This window comes from Centrocercus urophasianus, unplaced genomic scaffold (genome assembly GCF_019232065.1).
Source record: "Centrocercus urophasianus isolate 14NV4802_14NV808 unplaced genomic scaffold, USGS_Curo_1.0 seq_16, whole genome shotgun sequence".
NCBI lineage: Eukaryota > Metazoa > Chordata > Aves > Galliformes > Phasianidae > Centrocercus > Centrocercus urophasianus.
In genome coordinates this window covers 5,301,196-5,324,819 of record NW_024884711.1, presented here as the reverse complement: position 1 = coordinate 5,324,819, position 23,624 = coordinate 5,301,196, and the positions used below count along the sequence as shown (strand labels likewise).

Sequence of the window (23,624 nt, the reverse complement as noted above, 5' to 3'; positions counted from 1 at the left end):
GCTGGCTGCTGTCATGAACCTCATCACTGTTCGAAGTGCACTGAATTACCACAGGTCATTTTGGGGGAAAATAAACACACTTAACAGAGAAAAAGAAGAAAAATATAAGTGATACGGTTGGCACAGAATTCTTCCAGTTAATTATGTCTGAACTGTTACCCAAATTTTAAAATATGCATTTATGAAATTTACTATACTGACTTTTAAATAGCTTTCTGTTTCATGTACAGTGGGAAACAAACACTTGGACTTATGTTGATTTACAAAACCATTGTTTGTGTTCCACTCCAGCCTATAGAGATTATTCGCTTAGGCCTCCATCGTGACATTTGAGTACAGAGTTTTGTGCAAACTTGCTGAGTCACACTTGCTCAGAGTTTGTCTCTGCATGTGGTAAAAAATACACACAATTGCATACAAGACCACTGCTCACTAATGGTTCTCCTTTGAACACTTTACATCATTTTCCCTTGACTTTCCCATACTTGGCAATATATAATATAATCAGTCACCATAGAAATGAATGTTCTCAGAAACTTCCTCGAGTTTCAAAAATCAATTACTCAATCTTCGTTCAAGACACAAATAAAAAGACAAATCAAACATGAAGTAAAACCTAGAATAGGCACATTTTTTTTTCTCGTGTTGAGAGAGAACCTGAAATGCTACTCTTAAACTCTTCTTAATTTACAGAATTTTAATTGCAGCTAAATAAAATCAGATCTGAACTGAAAACTTACTGGTTTTGCTTGCTTAAAACAACTTCACTTTTTATTAAATTCACCGCATCTCATTTCTGATCAGAAAGTTTAAGGAACTGTCACAGAATGAAAAAAATACATCCTCTCAATAAGGTGATGGCTTCCCCCCTGCCTCGTTCATAAAACACTGCTTGCAACCAGCTTTATCTAAATGAGCAATCTAGGCTTCAGAGATCAGGCTAAAAAAACACATTTCTCTCCAGTAAGAGAGTCTCCTATTAGCTGCTGTCACACTTTAATATTGATCTGGAACCTTGAACATGTCTTGCTTCAACTTTTTTAAAGGCACTAAGTTCCACTGGGTGTTGGCATTTATATTCATAGATTCCAGTCATGCTCAGCTAGCAGCAATTAGAAGACATCCCTCGAGTAACAGCATTTCTAAAAATATTCTGTATGCATCACAGAAGATGAAGTACCCCTTTCCTCTAAAGTAATGTAAGCTGTACATTCAAGTATAATTAGCACACTAGACTTCGTAAATAGTATTAAACTAATTACAGTTTGCACCACTAGTGGCAGATGTGGTTAGAGATTATTAATTACAGTGGACAATTTTGAATTCAACACACCAAATTGAAAGCATTTTTTCCACTTTATTTCGTGTCTGAATGGCTATTTGCTGAGCGACTGGAGGACTTTTAAGCCAGAAGGAGCTGCTATTTACAAAAATGAACAAAGCAATAGGTTTTATTTTCTCAAATGAAGAAAAAAAGTTGTTCATTGACAAGGACATAGTTATTTTTTAAAGAATAAATTTCAATACAGACTTACCGTGAATCAGGAAACCTATTCTACTTAAGTGCTACATCACTGGACAGGCAGGCTGTTTTATCTACATCTACATGAGCTTATTGGAGCTGTTCAGATGGACTTTATAGCAATATCTAAAACTTTCAACACGTGTGATGAAGTAAACTGCTCCTCAAAAATCTAGATCTGTAAATAAAACTCACCTATCTCTAGGCCAAGGGTTACTTAAAATAGAGCAAGACAGTCATTCCCTAGCTTCAGTATAATTTTCTGCTGAATGTTATCATGGGAGTAGGAGAGGTAAGGCTGTAAAAAGGAGCTGTCTCTCCTTGATTTTTTCTAGGAATAAAGTAAATAAATACAAGTAATAAAGTTTAAATAGCAACTAATAGAATACACTCAGAAAAGGTGTTGCAGTTTTAGTAAATGCTGACAGACTTCCATTAAAAAAAGGCACATTTTTCCATCAATACAAGTCACACTGATAACCCGTAAAACACACAGAAGTTATAGTAATTGTTAATAAAACAATTATTTTTAAAAATTGAGGTGGTTCCAGAATGATGTTATAATGCAGCAAATTTCGGGCTGACAGACATGTAGGAAAATATCAGTAGGCATTCATACCTCATCTACATTTAACTTCCTTTTATAGAACACTCTTTTCCATATTAAAGTTAAACTGCTCCATTCTGTATTATATGCTCACTACTAATTGGTTAGATTTTTTTGGATAAGATGCATTGATTCAAATAATACTCTTCATAGGTTGTGAGAACTAATGAAAATAAACACTATGTTATTTGAATTTAAATTTTTTTCAATTTTAATGTTTTAACTTAATTATGCTTTACTAGCTAAGCATTCAATTAACATGCACACCAAACAGGATGCAACACCTAAAAATATTTCATTTCATTTCTATGGTCAACCTTTCTTCTCCAGCACAATCCCTAGGATCGCTCATTCTTAATAGCACAACTTGCTAAAACAAAGCTGCCAGTCAAGCTGACTTAAGTGCTATATTCAGTGTGCCTTTAACCTGATTTCAGTACAGACACACAAATTTCAATTTAAATTAAATGCCCATTCCAATTACACTCTCAGTGAGAACTCACAGACAAATGGGACAAGTTACAAGGATTTGTCAGTCACTAAATCAAGCCCTTTAATTTCCCTTTTTGCTGACAATTATTTTCCAACACAATTCTGGTTTTAACCAGCCTATCTGAAAGCTCAAAGTAATCAATCAAACAAAAAATTTTGAACAAAACATATCCTTAGTGTCAGGCAAGGCTTAAAGCACATGGATTTTATTATTCCAATACAATTTGCAAACACTTAAGCTTAAAGATATTAAAAAAAAAAGCACACATGACAACGATAACTCACATAATTGCTACAAACTGCTACTCTTGTTAATTTCAGCAAGAATAGAATTCATGAAGTGGAATAGTCAACCCTCAAGCTGGTCTTTCCAAGCTATCTTGAGAGTTCAACAGCATACTAAGAGGGAAAAATTTACACTGATGTGTAACAAAATCCTTGCTTATGGAATCAGGTACAATATTTATTTGAAAATAATTTTAAGAAGTGCTATTTCTAAATCTTAAGCAAATATCCTCCTCATTCTCTGTAATTTCTACACACAGTAAACCAAGTTTGAATGTCTTAGATTTTGAGAAAATAAATCTCTTTATATTTTTTTTTTCTGTCAAGTAGAACCACAATACAATTTAAGTGGTAATTCAAACAGCTTCTAAATCCTCAAAATATTTCATTTATCAATGGGATTTGGCCAATTACCCTGCAACTATTTAATCTGTTGCCAGACTTACAGTCAAGTGATGGATCGTCAACAAGGCAGGATGCAGTGTTATTGCTTCAAACGTTGATAAAGTACTCTTAATCAGTTCTTCTGATGCAGCTGGACCTATTAGTAAAAACCATTACATTTATTTAAAAAACACAACCTCTATGCAGTGCCTACATGTAAAAGTGCAAGTAATACCATGGGTTAACTTACCTATTGCTCCATCCAAATTTGTTTCTCCTGACTCTATCGATCTAATAAAATTCTACAGAAAAAAAAGCATTTATTTCAAAACATGGCAGAAACAAAAATTAAGAGGCATAATCACTGAATAATTGCAAAATGAAATTTGAAGGATTGAGTAAATACAAAATACTGATGCACCTGCGGTTCTGATAATAATTTAGATATGAAAGACAACATGTTCATAATCTGGCAATTATAAAATAGTTTTGCAAGTCTTTAATGCTGCTGGACAGTTAAACATAGAGTACAGTAAGGGTCATTACTTTGACTTATGTAAGGAATGACAGCATTTCTAGCTAAATAGGCAGTAATTAAATGTCTTACTTTATTGTTAACAGAAAACTGTACTTTCTAAAAAGCCTTTGAACTACCTTAGATATGGCTATGCTAAAATAACTCACTAAAAAGACCAAAGATTCTCCTAGAAAATGCAATTTTCTGTTATTTGGACATCTTTTTGATCTCTATGGCTGCTATGCTTACTACTTACAAGATAGACTTGCACGCATACAAAACATACAAAAAGGCACAGCCTTCTACGAAGTATCATCTAAATAACTCATCATTCAGGAACAGGAACAATGAAGTATGAATAATCTTAGATAAGTATATATTGTACAAGTACACCTGCTATTCTTTTGCCTTTTAATCTTGATTTCATTCTCTATCTTCTACTTTTATGCATAGCTATCTATTTAACAGGAGATACAAAAGACACACTAATGACACTTGCTAGAGAAAGAAAAATATCAGCGGAATTTATCATGTTTTTAATTACTTACACAGTATTTAATATAGAGTGAATGCATTATGTGGATACATGACAATACAATGGATGACACCTTTCCAATTTTCAATGTACAAACATATCTCTGTATGGTTACGTGATGTAAAACATCAAGAAAATGTTCATTCTGAACCACTTATTTCATACTGCGCAATCAATTAAAACTTTGTTGTTACATATTAGAACAGCAGAAATGCCTATATGGGTTACTTTTCCTCTCTGTGTAACAGACATCTAAAGGATTCATCTCTGATTAGAAATTCTGATAGAAGTTAACTGTATATTTCATAATATAAAAGTACCTCAGAAGCGATAAAAACAATTGCTTCTATAAAACAGCAGGCGTTTTATCTTCCTAATCATTTGAAAAAAAGTATCAGTTATGATCTAATTAATTTGTTTTGGAAGAGAGCAAATTACATTGTTTGTTCATTTAAGGCCACTTCATTTACAAGCATAATATTAAGACCAATCTGAAAAAAATCAACACATTTGGTGCAAAAATTGTTTTGGCTACTGTTGCTTATTTCCTTAATTTTCTTTTACGAAATTAAGACCAAGAAGAAGGTGCATTTATGTATCATTTGTTGTTTTTTTGAGCAATGGAGGGGAACTGTGCGTATTCTATGACAAGCAAGTCTCCCCAGTGCATTCCACTGGGAGCCTACTATTAGGTGAGCCTTTGGGGCAGAGCAAGTCTCTTCCGTGTCTTTGTATTTACAGCTGAAAACATGAAAGAACTGTCCCAACTCCTTCTCAGTTTCTTTTCATGGGAGCACTGAGAATTACAGTGATGATAGAAATAACTTCAAAGCAGTAAGAAAAAAGATATTTCTCAATGAACAACAGTTACAGGAAAATCAATACTTTTTTCCTTCCAAATACCAAGTACGCATCTTTCCACTCCTAATCGTTTCTCATTGTAATGAGTAAGATTGTGGAATAAATTAGGAAAATAAAAAACAAAACTTGAAGGACTAGCTTGCTCAAGATTTAGAGGCCTCACATAAAACACAGTACTTTAAAAAAGTACATGCTGAAGATCGAATGTCCTTTTACGGATGTCAGTGGGAATGTTGGTAAGCAAAATTCCAGAGTAGACTGCTCCCTGGTAGAATGGATAGTTACTCTTTCAGAATTAATTACACAGTTATATAAAATAGACTGCTCTCATATATGTTTTTCAGTTGTATTACTTCCCCACAGTTTTTATGCATAAATTGAAATAGTACATTTAAGCTCCTGAGTTGCCTACTTTGACGGAGACAAGACACAGGAAACAGTCCGTCAAGTAATTTTCTTCTCCTTGATCTGAGAGGAGAGCTGTATGAACATGATTAGCCTAATTTCCTTAGTTGTTCAAGCAATTTGAAGAAATGTCAGGAGAAAACTTATGTTGTGCTTGGTCTACTGTACCTGTACTGTTGACAAAGAAATTTCACCTTCTAAAAGGTTGATCCAAAATCATTAATAAATCTACTTGCTATTTACAAGCGCTTCATAGTGACAAAAGACTTTCTAATTCAGTTTCTACATTTTTTTATTTTATTCCAATGCGAATTTTTCTATAAAAAGTTTCTATAAAAGTTTCATGAGTCCTAATGTAAACCCATATTTTCTTGGAAACAAAAGAGAAAGAGAAGTGAACATGAATAGTAAAATTTTACTTAGCTGTTTATGGTGAAGCATTTCTTCTGCATGCAATTGTGGAAGTCAATATATAGCTGTCCTTTAAGAACGTGTGCACTTAAAAGCATTTTATTTTTATTTTTTAAACTCTGATATGCAGTTTTAGAAATTGGCTTCTTCCTCATTCAGCAGAAATAACTGCTTTATATACAGAAATTACATTACAATTGTACTACTTCATTTTAACTGTATTACCTTATGGGACAGTTAAAAGTTCATTTTCCATCACTAATGTCATAAATAATTTATAGATTTACAAGACTAATTTCTCTGTAGCTTGTAATACTCAGCTTTTTATCAACTAAATACAGAGAAAAAGTACAGGCAACCTTAATTTATGTCTCATTTTTAGTCCTGGTTTCAGCAAAATTTCTAGAAATAATATTGTGTGCAATTCAGAGATAAATCTACTGTAAAATAAAGCACACAGAAAATTTTCTATATATCAGAGATACAGAGCCAGATACATATTTTCCCTTCAATTCACTAGATTACTAAAGAAGACATTTTCTATATGTTTATAGAATATATACATCAAATATATATATTTGATAATATATGTAGCTTTCAATAAAAGAGAACAGAAGAGATTTGAACAGAACAGTTCATTTAGAAGGGACCTATAAAGATCACTGAGTCCAACTGCTCGACCACTTGAGGGCTAACCAAAATCTACAGGCATGTTAAGGAGGGCATTCTCCAGAAGTCTCATGAGCACCAACAGACATGGTGCACCAGCCACCCCTGCAGGGAGCCTGCTCCAGTGCTCTCACAGGACAGAAATGTTTATAATATCCAGTTTGAGCCTCCCCTGGTGCAGCTCTGTGCCATTGTGGCACACGCTGCTACTGGTTCTCAAGAGCAGAGCCAGCACATCCCTCTGCATCCTCCTCATGGAGCTGCAGAGAGCAGTGAGGTTGCCTCTCTCTGCAACCCGAGTGCCATCAGCCCCTCCTCAGAGGATACACCTTCCAGCTCTGCCACAGAATCATAGAACTCATCAGCTTTGTCGCACTCCTGTGGATTTATTCAAGTACTTTAACATATTTCTTATATTGTGGAGCTCAGAACACAAGATGCAAGATGAGACTGCATCAATGCTAAATACAGTGGGAGTATCACCTGTTTTTGCCAGCTGGCTGTGCTGTGTTTAATGCACCACAAAATGTGGATTGCCTTCTTGGCTGCCAAGGCACACTGCCTGCTCATGTTGAACCTGCTGTCGCCAGCATCCCAGGTCCCTTTCTACTAAGAATCTTGTTCTCCAACCTATATCTGTGTCTGGCATTGCTCTGTCCCAGATGGAGAGCCCAGAACTTAACTTCATTGAATGTCACGCCACTGAAGACTGCTCAAAATCAAAACTAAACATATGTATTCAGAATAAAGATGTCTCTCCAATGTATAAATCTAAGGTAATTTCTGTGCATTAAAATCCCAAATTTTTATGCAAATGTATTTTTTGCAAACACCATTTAATTTGGATGTTCATACTCACAAGTAAGGTCCCATAGTTGAAAAGAAACTCCTCTGTGACAATGAGAGGACGAAATACCTATTTGAATTTAGCAAAAGTTTAAAAAGTTAGAGTAAAGAGCACTTCACAGTCATGTTGGCAAAGAAGGCAATGTATGCATTTGCTTTTATCATTAGAGTTATCCTACAATATACAAAAACAAGGTTAGATTTTTAACACAGCTACTTAGCTGAAATACTCAACAATAAAATCACACATTAAGCTCTATTTCATCCATGCTGATTTTAATCGACAGAAGTTAGATTCTCAGAAACCAAAGGAGTTTGGGAAAAAAAATCTACCTGGGATGTCACAAGATGAAGCACTACAGGCATCATGGGAAGGTACATCTTCAGCTGTTTGGCCTGAACTGTTGATGGGTGTTTGCGTCCAGAGACATTAGTTAAGGTGTTGAGAATGTCACCTACAGAAAACAACATTTCAGATTGATCTAAAGTAATTGATTTACTCAAGAGAAAATGACAAATGAAGTACTTCTGTTCCAGTATATCTCTGCAAGCCTATCTTCTCTCTCCTGATGAAATCTGTGTTCATGTGCATGATGATAAAAATCAGGCTGATCCAACACTTTTATTTCCTATTTAGTATTCAAACAGGTCAATCTCCTGCTCCTGCTACAAGGATAGGCACATAAATGCTACTTCTGGCAAAATGCTGAAGCTAGAAATATGAGGCAGGAGTAGAAACAAAAGTGAAATTACTCCTCTCAGCAATGGCACTTATACTGGCCTTCAGTGATTATATCAGCATGGAATTACACTGTTGAAATGCTATCAGTACAATTTAATTCCAGTGAAATCAAAGGCAAAATTCTCACATCTTCCAGCTGACCAAGAGCTTCACCTAAGTCAGTGACATATAGCATCTTTTTCCTGCAGCAATAGTACTACCAGAAGAAAGAAACAAGCAAGCTCCTCTGCTTCCTAAAAAGCCCTCAGCTAGCTGTGAATTTGTACACAGGGGTTAAATAATGATGTAAGTTACCTGAAGCAACAGAACTTTTCATCTTCTGATAGAAAGAGTTAGCAGCAGGTCAGTGACAGAACTTGGTCCATAACAAAAGACAGACATAACAATAAGGAAACAAAATTCTAATTTGAATAGTGAAAACTGTACTTCACACTTCAAAGAAGACACGTAAAATCATGCTTCCATTGTGCTACATTATTGTTCTAGAAATCCAAGACTACTTCTGCATGGAGTTAAAAATAGGGGGGAAAAAAGAGAAAAGTCATAGCTTATATGTAAAGAAAGAAAATCCAATCGTTTTTGACTGAAAATTCTATAAGTCAAACCCTGTCCCGAAAATGCACCTCCTATATGTCTTCCCTAACAAGAGAACTACACAGAACTGTAAACAGGGAATCACATACATATGAAACAAATAAAGGACACGATTCAGTATTTTAGACAATTTTCATGCCAGGCCAGGCCCTTCCTTTGAAAGTAAGTAGCAGTTTTCTCACATTGAAAAATAACAGTGCTTTTCCTCTTCTTCCCTGGAGTCTAATTTTCAACACAAGCAACTAAATTCGGTTGTAACAACACTTAGCCTTAGCCCTGAAGATTTGAATCATTCAATAATATAACACTCATGAAAGTGTTGCCTAAACTCCAAATATGTAAAACGAAATGTTGTTTCACCAATGCATTTTTAATGAATTGCAAAATTGGAATTAACATACATCTCTGTGGTTACCAATAAATAGTCACTGAAACTTCACTCTGTATGTTTTAATGTCTGTGTATTCACCAGATTCATCAGTTTCGATAAATAGGCATAGCTATTTTAATTCTTAGTTTGACATAAGCAAATTACATTTATCTTCTAGAAATAGGTTAAATACCAGAAATACCAAAATAAATTTACTCCCATACCTACAACAGCTGAAAACTTAATTAATAAATTAATTAATTAATTAATCATCAGATTATCCTTTTATTTCATTTATTTCAATGTATCTCTAATGGCAGTTTCTACAATTTGTCAATCTATTCGGTTTATAGCTACATCTGGTGGAAGAAGATGGTATCAGTAAGAAGCTTAAGTAAATGCATATTAAAAACTACCTAGGATTAATTCTAAATCAACGGTTAAACTGCTTTTAACTGCTCCACTTTACAGATCTTGTCATTTTTCTTAGGAGATCATAATTTTTATCTCTTCAAGCAGAACAGGATCCTTCATTATACCCTCAAAAATAGAAAGCAAAAGCCTTCGACAGATATGGACAGATATCTTAATAAAAACAATCAAAACACAAATCTAGATTGAAAAGGCAATTTTAATGTAAAATTAAGCTTGAGATATCAATTTTCCAAACAATCAAACAATGCATTAATTTTCTACATCAGTACTAGGAAAAAAAAAAAGAAAGAAAGAAAAAAAAAAAGCAGCAGAAGCCCTGTTAAAGAAATAGATGCATTATTTTTTAATAATAACAGTAACTATATATTTGATTTATATCACTTTTCAGGTACTGAGACTTCCAAATCCTACAATGTACTCAACATTTGAACCTGGTATTTAGTTTGAATCAGCTGTTTGGAACAGGGCAAAAAGTTGCATTGACATAGGAATTAGTTTCTTTTAAAATAGCAACATGACCTTTGCAGTTTCACCATTTCATTTTCAATATTCTGGCAATAACATAGATGATGAAAAATAGATCACCAATCATCACACAGAAAAATAAATGTATGCTTTTTCTTTTCCCCTACTATTTAAAGACAAGCCATAAACATTCAGGGTTGGTTTAGCTCCATTTCTCTTCTTGAAGACTTTCCACATTCCTTCCTCATCTTGCTATTTATCTTTCTTATTCTGTTCTGTGGGAGATCTCACCCTCCAGAAGCTTTTATAAGCATTTTAATACCTATGATTCAGACCAGCCACATCAATCTCATATTTTCTCCTTCCTTCTTTCCTTTTCCCTCTTTCCTTCTCTTTATCCTGGAAAGAAATTTTCCTGACATTCCCTGAAGTTTAAGTTTTTAAAACATACTCGTAGATACGCTGTTACATCTCCCCTTGCTCTGTACTATATAATGCAAGTCTGCTTTTAGGTTTCCAATCATTGGAATACCATTAGAACATCAATAAAACTTCTTGTACAATTGGGCCCCTTTCCTGACTGAGTTGAATCTCACAGTCCAGGCTGCGATGCAAAATATCTGATCATGACAAAGCCAAGAAAATTCATGAAGTTGACAACATGCAAACTTCATATAATCAGAAAACACAATCTTTCCATCTGTATATGTAAGGAGATACAGAAGTATTTCTCAAAAGTAAGTTAAAAAAAAAAGTGCGTAAAGACAAGATTTGCTCAGTTAACCAACTCAACTTACCTAGAATTCCTGGCAGCTCTTGTACAATGTGATGGATGAGAAGATCCAGGCATTTTGACAGGTATTCATTGCCGCTTTGCTGCTCTTTTCCTGCTGTGGTCTTTCTGCTGTCTCTTTCAATATACATCACAAGCCTACATTTAAGCATGTGCAAAATGTTACATCTCATAATACCAAACTGACACTATATCTGTAAAATACTACTGCAGCATGCACTTCTAGTACTTGTGGTTACAATCCAAAGAAAACATTTGTGAATATTCATTTTGTTTAAATTTTGGGGTCTTCCCTTCAAATAAATCAAATTTTAAGATGAAATGATTATGACAAGGAACAATAGGAAAAAAAAAGTACTGTAAATGCAGCTTTACTAATTTAAGTGAAGATACGATACTAATATAAGGAATGAATTAATTAGGGATAGAAATTCACTTTATTTTGAAACACATGACCAATACACTCACTATAAGCTGAGACCAAAGACAGTCTTTACCAACAGGTAAGAATTCCAAGAGCCAAACTAATCTTTCAGTCAAGAAAAATCATAGAAAATTAATCATAAAATAAAATGCTAGCATTACTGAGAATGGCTATAAAGAAAGAGATAGAGAAGTCTAACTAGCATTATACCTTTCTCTGGAAATACGATTCCAGATTTCTAAAGACAAAACCCAGTGCTTACATTCTAACTGACAAATGCTGTAAAATTATTCTGTTCTGCAGAATGACACTTTTCACAGTAAACTATGGTAACCAATTTATTAGCCATTGGCTAACTTACAAGAGATTGCTTTAATAACACACCTATAACAGAATGCTTCAGGCAATATTATAAAATACTCATTTGAATAGACAGAAGGGCCAGATTTTCCTTTAGGGGCCTAATATTGACATCTCTGTTTCATACTCAAACTCCCAGGGGGTTTGGCACACAGAACCATCACTGGTGACTGAAAACCATGCTCTGGATTTTAAGAATGTACTTTAGTATTACCATTTTTCTTACACACTCTTATTATAACCAATGCTCATCTTAATTAACCTGCTTCAGGTACATACAACAAAACTGAAGGATCATTAACACAATTTTTTATGCTAGCAAGTATGTATTTCTATCATAGAGATTATTTACTCAATTAAGTAAAAGTTACTCAAGAACAAATTTTGCAGGATCAAGTGTCCAAACAATGGATGATTGATTGCTAAGGAATGTTACAGCTCACCTGATCCTTCCTGAACTGCGTTACAAAGATGAAGATAGAGAGAAATCACAAGACCCATTCACTGACACTTTCAGCTCTGCTTTCCATGGACTATGGGGACGTCTTTGACATTTTAACACAACTTCCAGAGATTGCAAGATTACAATGATTTCTCACTTGTGTAGGATGTGAGAAATACTTAAAATCTGACAATGCTCTAAATAGATTTTTTTCTTTCAAATGCTTTACATTTAAATATATATATATATATATGGAAGAACATTTTAAATTGCAACAGTATAAACCTAGCCTTCCCAAACAACTAAGTATTTTATAGAGAATCTGTTTGTGTAAATACATGTGGTTTCTTTCTGTTTGTCCTCCCTATCACAGAATTGTTCTTCAGAAGGATTTTTTAAAAATAAGCACAATTATTTTTCCTTGACAGTATTCTTCAAATAACTGCTGTCTGAGAAAACTGGACAAATTCATATATGGTCAGAGAAGCATTAGTATCTTCATTTTCCTTCAACAAATCCCTCAGTCTTTTGCAGAAAATCAGTTATTTTTAATGCCTGAACAGTCTTAGTGTTCTGTCTAATGAGCAAAATCAGGCCTGTGAAAGTGTTACACTTTTTAAATTTATTCAATCTACATGTTTGTCATGCACTCAGCAGTACATGAAAAAGATATACAGGTGTTAATAAGTTATACATCATTAAGACTGATTGCTTATATGCATTATACTACATACTCCTCATATTTCTCAAACATCTTTATAAAATGATTTGAGTTATAGAATCATAGAATGGTTTGGATTGGAAGGGACCTTTAAGGTCATCTGGTTCCAACCCCTGCTGTAGGCAGGGACGCCTCCCTCTACACCAGGTCACCAGGTTGCTCAGAGCCCCATCCAGCCTGGCCCTGAATGCTTCCAGGGAGGGGGCATGCACAAACTCACTGGGCAACCTGTTCCAGTGTCTCACCACCCTCACAACAAAGAATGTCTTCCTATTATCTACTCTAGATCTACCCTCTTCCTGTTTAAAGCTATTTCCCCTTGTCCTGTTGCTACATGCCCTTAAAAAAAGTTTCTCCCCAATAAAAAGTTCCTACCCGAAGTTCTTCCTACATAAAACATAACAAATAGTTATCCGAGTTCTTGCTACTGTACTAGAAATTTTTAATTTATTAGTATTAGTTGCTCTGACAGAACTGGAGATATTTATCTAAAATACAGTGTTGAATTACTATTAATAAAAATCAAAGAATATCCATTATCTCAGCTGGACTTAAGAAAAATTCTTTCAGAGTTCAAGATATTACAAAAGTAGGAGGCCCCACACAAAATAGCTCATTTCTCCTCTCTCATCCTACTGTAATCATCTTGTACTCTGAATATAAGATAAATGTTTTAGTCTAGATCATTTGCCCTGCTAAGATACACTGTTTGCTGAAGAGAAATTGTAAAGCAATCACAGCAAATTAAGAATAGCAGCTTATGAATTCAATAGAGCTGCTGTAAGTCTTACCTGTTGTTTTAACTACTGTGTTACATGTTTTGGTCCCTAATCTGCTCTGCCTGGAGCATCACAAAACAGCAGCACAAAATTCACAACACAAAATAACAGCCCAAACTCACAACACATTTTCTTCAGAAATGCTGCTCAGTGGAAAGCATCATTAAGAAAACAAACAAGAAGAAAAAAAAAAAAAGAAAGAAAGAAAAGAAAGAGAGGGGATAAATAGTCAATAAATTGTATTTAAGTTCTTATCCTTCACGTAATATCTCAGGTATAGATAAACAAATAACAACTGTGAGTATGGGACAATGGTCAGACATTCCTCCAAACACATAGCTCAGTTGCATGTGCACATAAAAATGTGTAACGTGTTCAAAAACTTGCTTCAAAATCATCACACATTCTGCACTGTCCACAACACATCACTTGATAAAGCATTTTTACAAGTACAGAAGATGCACAACAGTGAATCTGGTAATCAACACTCCCTGCAATCTACCACAATTGACAAGTCTACGGATACTTGTGTGAGTGGAGGAGTATAAAATGACAGCACTCCAAAAGATGTCCACTCACAATGGTTTGTGGTATAACTCACCTGCTCCTTATCAATCCATCTCTTTGACTTCAAATACACATCTTAATTTTTCTCAAAAAGCAACATAACATACAGAAAAATTGTATTTGCTGTAAACAGTTTATAGCTACCTGCAAGTCATAACCTCTTTACTTCCAGTTTCAAATCCATTTTATTCCAAACCCACAAAAACTGGGTCTACGCTGTATTTCACTGTTACAAATACTCAAGAAAATTTCTTCCATCTTACTTCTCCACCATCTCAAAACCATGGTGACAATTTATATTCTAGCAGTCTCATTTCCTCTCATCTACATGAAAGCACTGTAGTGCAAAAAGTTCCAATAACCATTCCACTGTGATTCAAACTTAACTGAAGTGCTTTCATTTCTTGCAAAGTAATTTAAGATATAGGAACAGATGAAATATTTCATGCAAAAGTCACAGGAATTCAGTGATTGTTCTACAAATGACTTCAACAACACAGTCACAAAACATTATTCTGCTTTTAATGTACCTATGCTGAAGAGACTACAGGTTATATCAATCACATCATAAGATGAGGAAGGTACATGACAGACCTTTTATTTTGCATTCCCATCACAGCAACAACTCACTAGTGCAGTACTTATCTGACCCACCCAAAACAAAATCTGTTCCTTGCTTATCCTAACAGGGACCATCAGTTACTTTTAAAGTTTCTCCTTGTAAGCCAGAGTGGCTTCCCCTTGTGAGTAATCATCATCTGGCAACAAAAGACAAAACAGAGAACTCTCCTCTGGATATCCTCAGAAACAAAAAGATCTGCACTGCACAGAAGATAATTCATTCCTAAACACTGACTCTGAAACACAACACATTGAAAGTGACCTAGACACAACTTTGAAAATAAGCATTGCATCTCTAATCATAAATTCCATTATTACCTTACCTTGCTTGACAACTGAGAAGCAACATTTCCCTGCTATTTATTAAAACTTGCAGCAGGATCAGAAATGCTTTTGCTCGTATGAAAGTTGAAGGACTTTCAAGTAAACGAATAATTGTAGTCATAAACTCCTTGGTGGGGATAAACAAAAAAACATTAATGTTATCTTATGCAAAACAGTTACTTGCATTATACTTTATCAATGCATACATTTGAAATTCCATTTTTTCATTTCTATAACGTATTTGCATTTTTTATTACCCTTTTCACTTCATTCTCATAGCAAATAAAATCCATACAACACAACTAAATACATTTTGTCCAAAATAGACAGGCCAAGTGAAAAGCTGCCCTGTTCAACTTCTCACAAGCCATGGCAAGAAAACACTATCTGTTCTACCGTGTCCAGAATGGACTAGACAGCATTAGAATATATCCTGCCTTAAGGATGATACGATAATTTAACATCTTTAAGACTGATGAATTTTCAGAATATAGGTATACCTCAGCACCAATAAGACAAAAGGTCTACCTATTTCCATACATGGAGGAAGATAAAACACTACCTTTGTTGGATACAATTATGGCTACATCAGCTCATAAATGATACCATGGAATGAAGCAGCCACCCAGTACATAACTGCATGTTGTATATAAAGTTTTATATCCTCCTACGACACACATTTAACATGCTAAGTGTTATTCAAACTCCCTGTTTTGATGACAGAATAACCGAAAGGCAACTTCATAAAACTGAAAATCAAGACCAAACATAATTTGTTAGAGGCAAGCTTTGCAACACTTAGCTAGAAGAAAGAACATTAGTGTAAAATCCAGCCAACAAGCCATCAGATTTTACTGATACTATTTAAACTTTGTCTTCAAAACATAGATTGCCATCAACACAGACAATCAGTAAAGATGTCTCAGAAGAACAAGCTATTAATTATTCTACTAATTCTTTCTTGTCTTTTTCTAATTTAGTTTATAAATAGACACCATTCTTCAATCTTATGGTTGATGAAACTAAACTGCATAAAGATCATGCTTTAAACTGCTCAATTGTTCATGGAGCAGAACTTGGAGCTCCTTCAGTGTGAGCCTGAGCAAGAAATTTTGTAAATGATAAACAAATTAGATGCAAAGGTTGAAATTTTGGTAGTTTTTCCTTCCCTTCCCTTTTTCCTCTCCTCTCCTCTCCTCTCCTCTCCTCTCCTGTCCTCTCCTCTCCTCTTGTTTTTCTTTTTCTTTTCCTTTTTCTTTTTCTTTTCAGAAATAACCCAGAACAACCACAAAGAAAAAGAGCTGTTACAATAGTAAAGTCTCAAGCTTAGAATAACAGTATGTATAATGCTACACTGCCTGCTAACACAAATGGACCTGACAGACCAAGCACTGGGGCAACACGACATGGACAGATGCATCTACAAGCCAAAACACAGCTGTAGTTTTATTCCTCATGGTTTAGAAAGCAAGAACATTCCATTGCAGGGATAGCAATTAAACGTGCAAATAATTGCATTGCCAATTAAAACTAGTTATATCAAACTTATTATTTATGTGAGAATTCTCTAATGATCTGGCTTAAGATACAAAAGTGACATTTTATAATTTGTTTTTTTTGCGTGGTCTGATGACTGCCAAACAGCAACATTTTATCCAAAGAAAATCTGCAGCACGACTTTGCTGACCTGCAGAACTCAATAAATTATAAGAGGCAAAAACTGCTGAAACACATATATATTAATTATTAATTGTTGCACTGTTACACTGTTCCTCCCTTGCTCACAACTGTTTTGAGGTAGCCATGGAGACTCTGCAGGGTAAGGACACTGCTTTCATTACAAGCGAGCCACCCTACCACAACAAGATCATGATTGTATATAGGATATTCCTAATGATACTGCAAAGCAAATTTAAAATAAATCATGAAAAGCAATTAAGTTTTTTAACTGGTTACACAAGGTGGAAACGGACCATTATTTCAAGAAACACTGAAGATGTTATAACAAGTATTTGCTGTTTTCTGGAGTATTTTCTGATTTGCTTCTGATGAACTGCAAATATCTCCATAACATTATAATTTAAGAGTTAGATGGGAAAAAAAAGAAAAAAAAGCAGCAATAAAAAATAATTCAAAGTTACAAATCCTTTTGCCATTTCATGTCCTGCAGTGCTGTACAAATCAATCAGGAAGAAGAGATACTCTGATCTTAAGAAATGACATTGCTGAATTGTGAGGGTATGATTTACACAAAAGGTAACTGGTACCACTAGAATGCACACTCAAGAACAACCATTGAAACAGAGATGGTAGTTGACTCATGTTTTTATGTCCAAATAGCAAACAAAACATGCTGGCTGCATAGGTGGATCCAACATGCAGGCTAGTGACTTTCTAGCAGGAGCAGGTTAGTCAGGTTTGTGCACACTTACCAAAATGTCAGTGGTTTCCATTCATTCAGAGATGATATTTGACAGCTAGATTAAAGTAATTTTCTTTTTTATCTACTGCTATAGTTTTCAAAGATGTTTGATTCAGATTCTTTCTCCACATTTTATTTTAAAATATCATTTCATGCTTTTGTTTTTTTGTTGTTTTTTTCTTCAAAACATGAAGCTATAATAGAATATCTCTGTATCAAGAACGATTTAAAAAATCCTTTAAGCCACTGTAGTTCTCCTAAGATTTATATTGGCACAGATGACTACAGAACAGCATTTTTCCTTTCCATTCTTCTAGTTGTTAATTTGTAAATGATTTCATTCCTGTTCTTAAAGGGAGTTAAAAACAAAAGCAGACTTAAGGCTTGCAAGCTAAGGGGGTTTCCAGATAAAATCCACAAAGGTAAATGACTTCGATTTTGAATTTGCATATTTAAGTATCATTTAATATGTTGGTTTGCAGTTCTATTAAAAATTACCTTCTGTAAACACTGAGGTCTTACCACTTCTTAAGGTACACAAGAATTCTACAAAAGACAAAATACTTGGGAGATTTACACTGGTCATTTTCTTTTTCTCTTTTTTCATTAGGATGGACTTGCATGTCGAGCACAAAGAATACTGAAGTGTCATCACAGTGTAGCCATATGCTTGTTGAACATTCAGGGAAAGAATTCAATGTGTAAGTGAATCTTCGAACATACTTCTCTCAGTAGATCACCAACGTGCAATAAGGCATTTGAAACTCCTGTAACGTCACAATTTGCCATCTGTTAATGCTTGTAAGTGGAATCTGTGGAAAGCTTAAGGCCAGATGACAGGCATTTACACACAGCACAGTGACAACTCTAACATGAAACTAAATGACTTTCATGAAGAGAATGAGTAATTTCAGGCTGCAAGAAGAGATGAGTGGAAGATTGTATATTATTTTTTTTCACTTAAATGTTGTCATTAAAACAATATATACAGAAAGTAAACGAATGCATTTCAAGTAAAGCCAGATGCATTTTTTTAGTCAAGATGAGAATCAGGTTACAGCACACATCACTGCTGGTGAAAACATGAGCTCCTCTTCTAATTTTTTCTCTGTAAGTAGAGATGCATTGATTTTGTTTGTTAACTGTACAGGTGTACTGACAAAAATAAACATGGAATATTTTGGTGATCAAATTAGAAAGCTTTTGATCATCTTGGGAGAAGAATGCAGTAAAAGCAGCTCTACGGAGAAGGAGTCAGAGGTGCTGGTAGATGAAATGCTTAACGTGAACTAGCTATGTTGCTTATGGTCCAGAAAGACAAAAGTATCCTGGGCTGCTTCAAAAGCAGCAGGGTGAGGGAGGGGATTGTCCCTCTGTTCTGTAAGACCCCATCTGCAGCACTACATTCAGCTCCGGGCCCCCAGCACAAGTACATGGAGCTGCTGAAGCATGTCCAGAGAAGGCCACAAGGATCCTCAGAGGGCTGGAGCACCTCTCCTATGGAGACAGGCTGAGAGAGCTGTTGCAGTTGAGTCTGGAAAAGGCTCCAGAAAGATCTGATAGCAGCCTTTTAGTACCTAAAGGGGCCTCCAGTAAAGCTGAAGACAAACTTTGTCAGGGAGTGTAGTGATGGGACAGGGGAGAGTGGCTTTAAACTGAACAGGACAGGTTTACGTTGGGTATAAAGAAGAAATTATTCTTTATGAGAGAAGGGTGTGAGGCTAGTAGCTTCTAGTAACTTTCTAGTAGCTTTATTCAGCACCACTAGGAAGAAAATTAAGTTCTTAGAATACTGATTTCTGCAAGACATTTTGCTTACGAATTGGTCAAAGTGCTTCAAAGAGAGAGTAAAATAGAGAGCTTTAGATTCACTCAGGACATATTTTTCTTTAGGACCATTAAAAGCCCTATGTTATGGTCATGCTAGAGCTTTCTAGCTGCAGGAATACATGCACCCATAAGTATCAGCTCTTAAGGATCTGAGAATAAGAAACATTATACTCTTCATTATTCATATTTTCAACAAACAAAAATATAAAAATAACACATTATCTATATTACATGAACAGGTAGTAATTTTCTGTAAGTAGTAATTTTTGAAGGACATCATTGAACCGTTTTTTCCCCCTCCATTAAAATGTTAAATTCACAGTTCTCAGTTTTGAGAAAATTGAGAGATCTGTTCCTAATTTTCTGCTATTCGGGTACTTAGCTGTTACTGAGCTAAACGTTTTGAAAACACAAAGGCATTTGCTAGAAGAAACTTTTAACTTTTCATTCATGAATTTCCATGCCTCTGAATACTATTAATCTGAATTCTAACCTTTTCTTGTATCAGCCTCTGGAGATGAATTCCACATGACAACATTGCAGAAAACATGGTGAGCAGGTACTGCTGTATTTTGCATATTCCAGTTAGCAAGGAATTTAGTACAGCTGTTAATCCCACCTTCTCAATGACACTCTGGAAAGCACTGGGTGAATAACGGGTAATTCTGCATAAAGCCTACAAAAGCAAAACAGAAATCTTGTTATTTAATAGAATTTAACAGAGTTTTTAATTAAGAATTTATACCATTTCGTCATAAGATAAACATAAGGAGAAGGACTACTGTTTTTTGTTTGCTTGTTTAAGAGACTCGCAACTCTTCTAAACCTCTACATCCCACACAGCTGCAACTGAAATCCTTGGTACAACAACATTAATATCAAGTAGGGTCATGTCACTCTCTTCCTCCAGATGATAATGATGCAGCAGCATAGCCCGTGCTTGGAAATTCTATCGATACAGAATGTAGGCAATATTAGATAATACTGCACAAAAAAGGAGCACGGGTAACAGAAAATAAAGAGATGTCACACACCACAGAAATTCTGGTCACCCATAAGAGATCTTTATTCTACCTCTGTTTCTGGACACTATCTATAATCTGATACAGAGTATATTATCTGAACATTATTCAAAAGCCTCAGCTTATCTACTTTAGATCTAAATATTTGTTATGGAACACTATTTAGTACAGCAAACACAGAAACTCTTCTGCCAAATGGTAGATTTGGGACTGTTCTGTGTATACTGACTTAGCTACTCCTTAACAAAAATTCTCAAATGACCTTCACAGTGGATCAGCTTTCAACTCAAAGTATCTTTTAGCTTTCAGTGCTTCAGGAAGTGCAACCTTCATGATACTGTGACTGCTTTTGCTGTATTTAGATGAGGAAAATACAACTCCTCAGACACTTTGTCGTCTTTGCCTTGAACGCAGCATTAGGATAAGAAAACAGATTAGTTATTTGATTCATGTGAAAACTTGAATTGATTTCAGGCAACTTTCTTCTGTGAGCAGTAGTCAATATCATCATTTCTTTGCTCTCTCCTAGCCAGCTATATTTAGAAACTGCTGCTTACACAGCACCCATTCAGTAGCATGTTCTCATTTAAGAGGAGGAAAAAGAAAAAAGGAAGGAACAAAAGAGACAAACCTAAAACGTACTTCATTGATGCCATTCACCTACTCAATTCCCACTCCTCCTCGTCCTTTTTGGTCCTGCAATAATATTGATTGCAGCTTTTTCCTTGCCCCTCCTCTCTCCTTTTTTTTTTTTTCTTCTTAAAAGATAGGCATTCAGTCTTTGTTTTTGAGTACATCAGTGTCTATTTCCCCAAGAATACAATTCAATCATTCATGTCTAGCCAGAGTTCTCAAAATTAGCAGGCTCAAGGTATTTACTAAATCTATCCTCGAGGTTCATATTACTATAAATTGTTGAGGCCTAGAGACAAACTGTCAAAGCAAAAGGGGCAAAGTTGTTACACTAATATGGTGCTCCCAGAGATGCCAGTGCCTCAGCTCCCTGCTTCAGACTTGGTCAAAAAAGAGGTAACCACAGCCATAAGACCATTAGAAACCTCCAGGTAAATCCTGCGGAGACATGGCTGTCCAGTAAGACTGTATTGCAACTTCAGAGATGGGAGGAAAGCTCCATCCCACTAAAAGCAAAGGGTAGAAACTTTAAACTGCTGTTGTCATCGTGTGCTCTGTTGAGTGACTGAAATGACCACTTCAGCAGAAAATCAGACTGAGCTTTATGAGGGAGAGGAAATAGAAGACATATTCACATAAACCACTTTAGCAGATCTTAAGGAGGTAGTTGGGCAAAAATCTGGAAATGATAATAGGTAAGAGTAGAGGAGACCTTACATTATCCTCTGTCAGAAGCAGCTCTGAACAAGAAATGATTGCAGTGAGAGAAAGGCATTGGTAGAGCCTCTCCTGAAATGAACTTTGCCATCTTTGGTCTCCATCCAGTCTTCATACTGCACTTTTTCTCCCAGCAGCCCCAACCTTAACAGTATTTGTGCCTTATCCATTGCTTCCCAGTCTTATGTGCTATATAGCATCTAGGTAACGTTCATCCTTTCAGGATGCACTCTGTGCATCTCAAATTTGAGAATGAATGCTTTAATGCATCTGTGGTAACTAAGTCTCAGAAAGAAACTATTCAGCACCAATTATTTAAGAAAAGAAAGAAAACAATTTTGTTGAGCTCTCCCATATCTTTTTTTCCCCATGGAAGTGGCTTATGCTTCAAGTAGTTACTTCTCCAGCAGAAGCTATTTCTTAACATTAGTAATTATTTTTTAAAAAATGAGGATATAACTTTCAATATACTAGAAAAAAAATCCTGCTGCTAAGCTTGTTGGAATGTCATTTTGGCATCTTACTGAATTATTTCTATTCTGAGTTTAACAGAACAATAAATGATATCACTTTTGTATTATGTTTACCTAAGGCAGGCTGGACTACCTCATAGCGAGCAAAAACACTGAAACACAATCCCCATTTGCCACCTCTGACAGGTAGGACAACACAAAGTGTCATTTCTTGACTCTAGTGGCTGAGGACTGAAAGTCTTCCTGATATATTTTTGTTGCTGATTGAAATAATTGTAAGCAAAATCCCATAGTGCCTTACAGCTGATATACGTTGCAGCCGACGTGCTAGCTGCAGGTAAAGATATAGCACACATGTTTCTTCACATAAATGCTTTTTATAATGAATATACACGTCAATCAGGAATACATTCTTCAGGATAGATTTAAACAAGGCAGGAATGACAGCATGATAAAACATAATAGGACACATTATCATATGCAGAATAAATAATGCCTGCATACCTGTGGCAACAACACACTACAATGATATTTTATGAATGTAGAAAATAAATAGTATGATGCAACCTCAGAATGCATTAGCATGTTACTTCAAAGAATTGTATGTTACTTAAATCTCTATAAAATTCAACTGGGGAAAGAGCTACCAGTATTAGATTTCAATATCAATTGGTTATCTGAGCATTTTCCAAAGTTCAGATCATATGCTCAAACACCCCAGCTGTATTAATACATAGCCATGATTTATATTGGGTCTTGAACAATGATCATAATAAATAGAAGTCCAACCTCTTGTTCCTTTGGTATTTAACTGCAAAGCAGCAAAAGGATTAGAGGAACATCTTATGTAACTGGATGGGAACTGCTGAATCATAGCCTGAACCTCTGATTGACCACCTGAGGCAAGCAATAAGTCAGCCCTGGGAGCACAGGTGAAGGCAATTCAGCTGTGTGATGGAAGGGGTGGAGCCTGGCTGCACCTCTCCTAGATCCATTTAAGAGCTGACTGCCAGTAGGGAAGGATCTCTTCTGGAGATCCCTCCTCTTGAAGTCTTCTCAGCAAGCCCAGGACAAGGGTAAGCTTTCTATCTATTCTTCTTTGGTGTAAGAACCTGTTGAGCCTAACTTCCTGTATATTTCTTAATTATAACATTTGTATATTCATTGATTATATATGCAACATACAATAATTACATCTTAAACATTCAGTAAAGGGTGTACAATTCCCCAAAAAAGTAGAGGGGAAAATCCAGTAACAACTTCAGACAAAAAGTATCCTTACATGAAATGACATGTATGGAATGAGAAGATGGAATTTACTACATATAGCAACAACTGCCTGTAAAAGAAACAAAA

The 23,624-nt window shown here is 35.2% G+C and overlaps 1 protein-coding gene across 5 annotated transcripts in view; it reads right to left on the bottom strand.

The window, feature by feature from the left end:
* Nucleotides 1–23,624, bottom strand: part of ULK4 (unc-51 like kinase 4) — a 213,447-nt gene that overhangs the window by 149,338 nt on the left and 40,485 nt on the right. For all 5 annotated transcript variants that reach the window (XR_006168599.1, XM_042817534.1, XM_042817537.1 and 2 more), the window contains 7 exons: nt 19,917–20,099; nt 15,171–15,298; nt 10,938–11,071; nt 7,868–7,989; nt 7,548–7,604; nt 3,541–3,592; nt 3,353–3,447 (listed from right to left, as the gene is read on the bottom strand). Coding sequence is in view for 4 of the 5 variants with exons in the window: in XM_042817534.1 (XP_042673468.1) it covers nt 3,353–3,447; nt 3,541–3,592; nt 7,548–7,604; nt 7,868–7,989; nt 10,938–11,071; nt 15,171–15,298; nt 19,917–20,099 (771 nt within the window). In the remaining variant the exon portion in view is untranslated. The remainder of the gene's footprint in view (nt 1–3,352; nt 3,448–3,540; nt 3,593–7,547; nt 7,605–7,867; nt 7,990–10,937; nt 11,072–15,170; nt 15,299–19,916; nt 20,100–23,624) is intronic.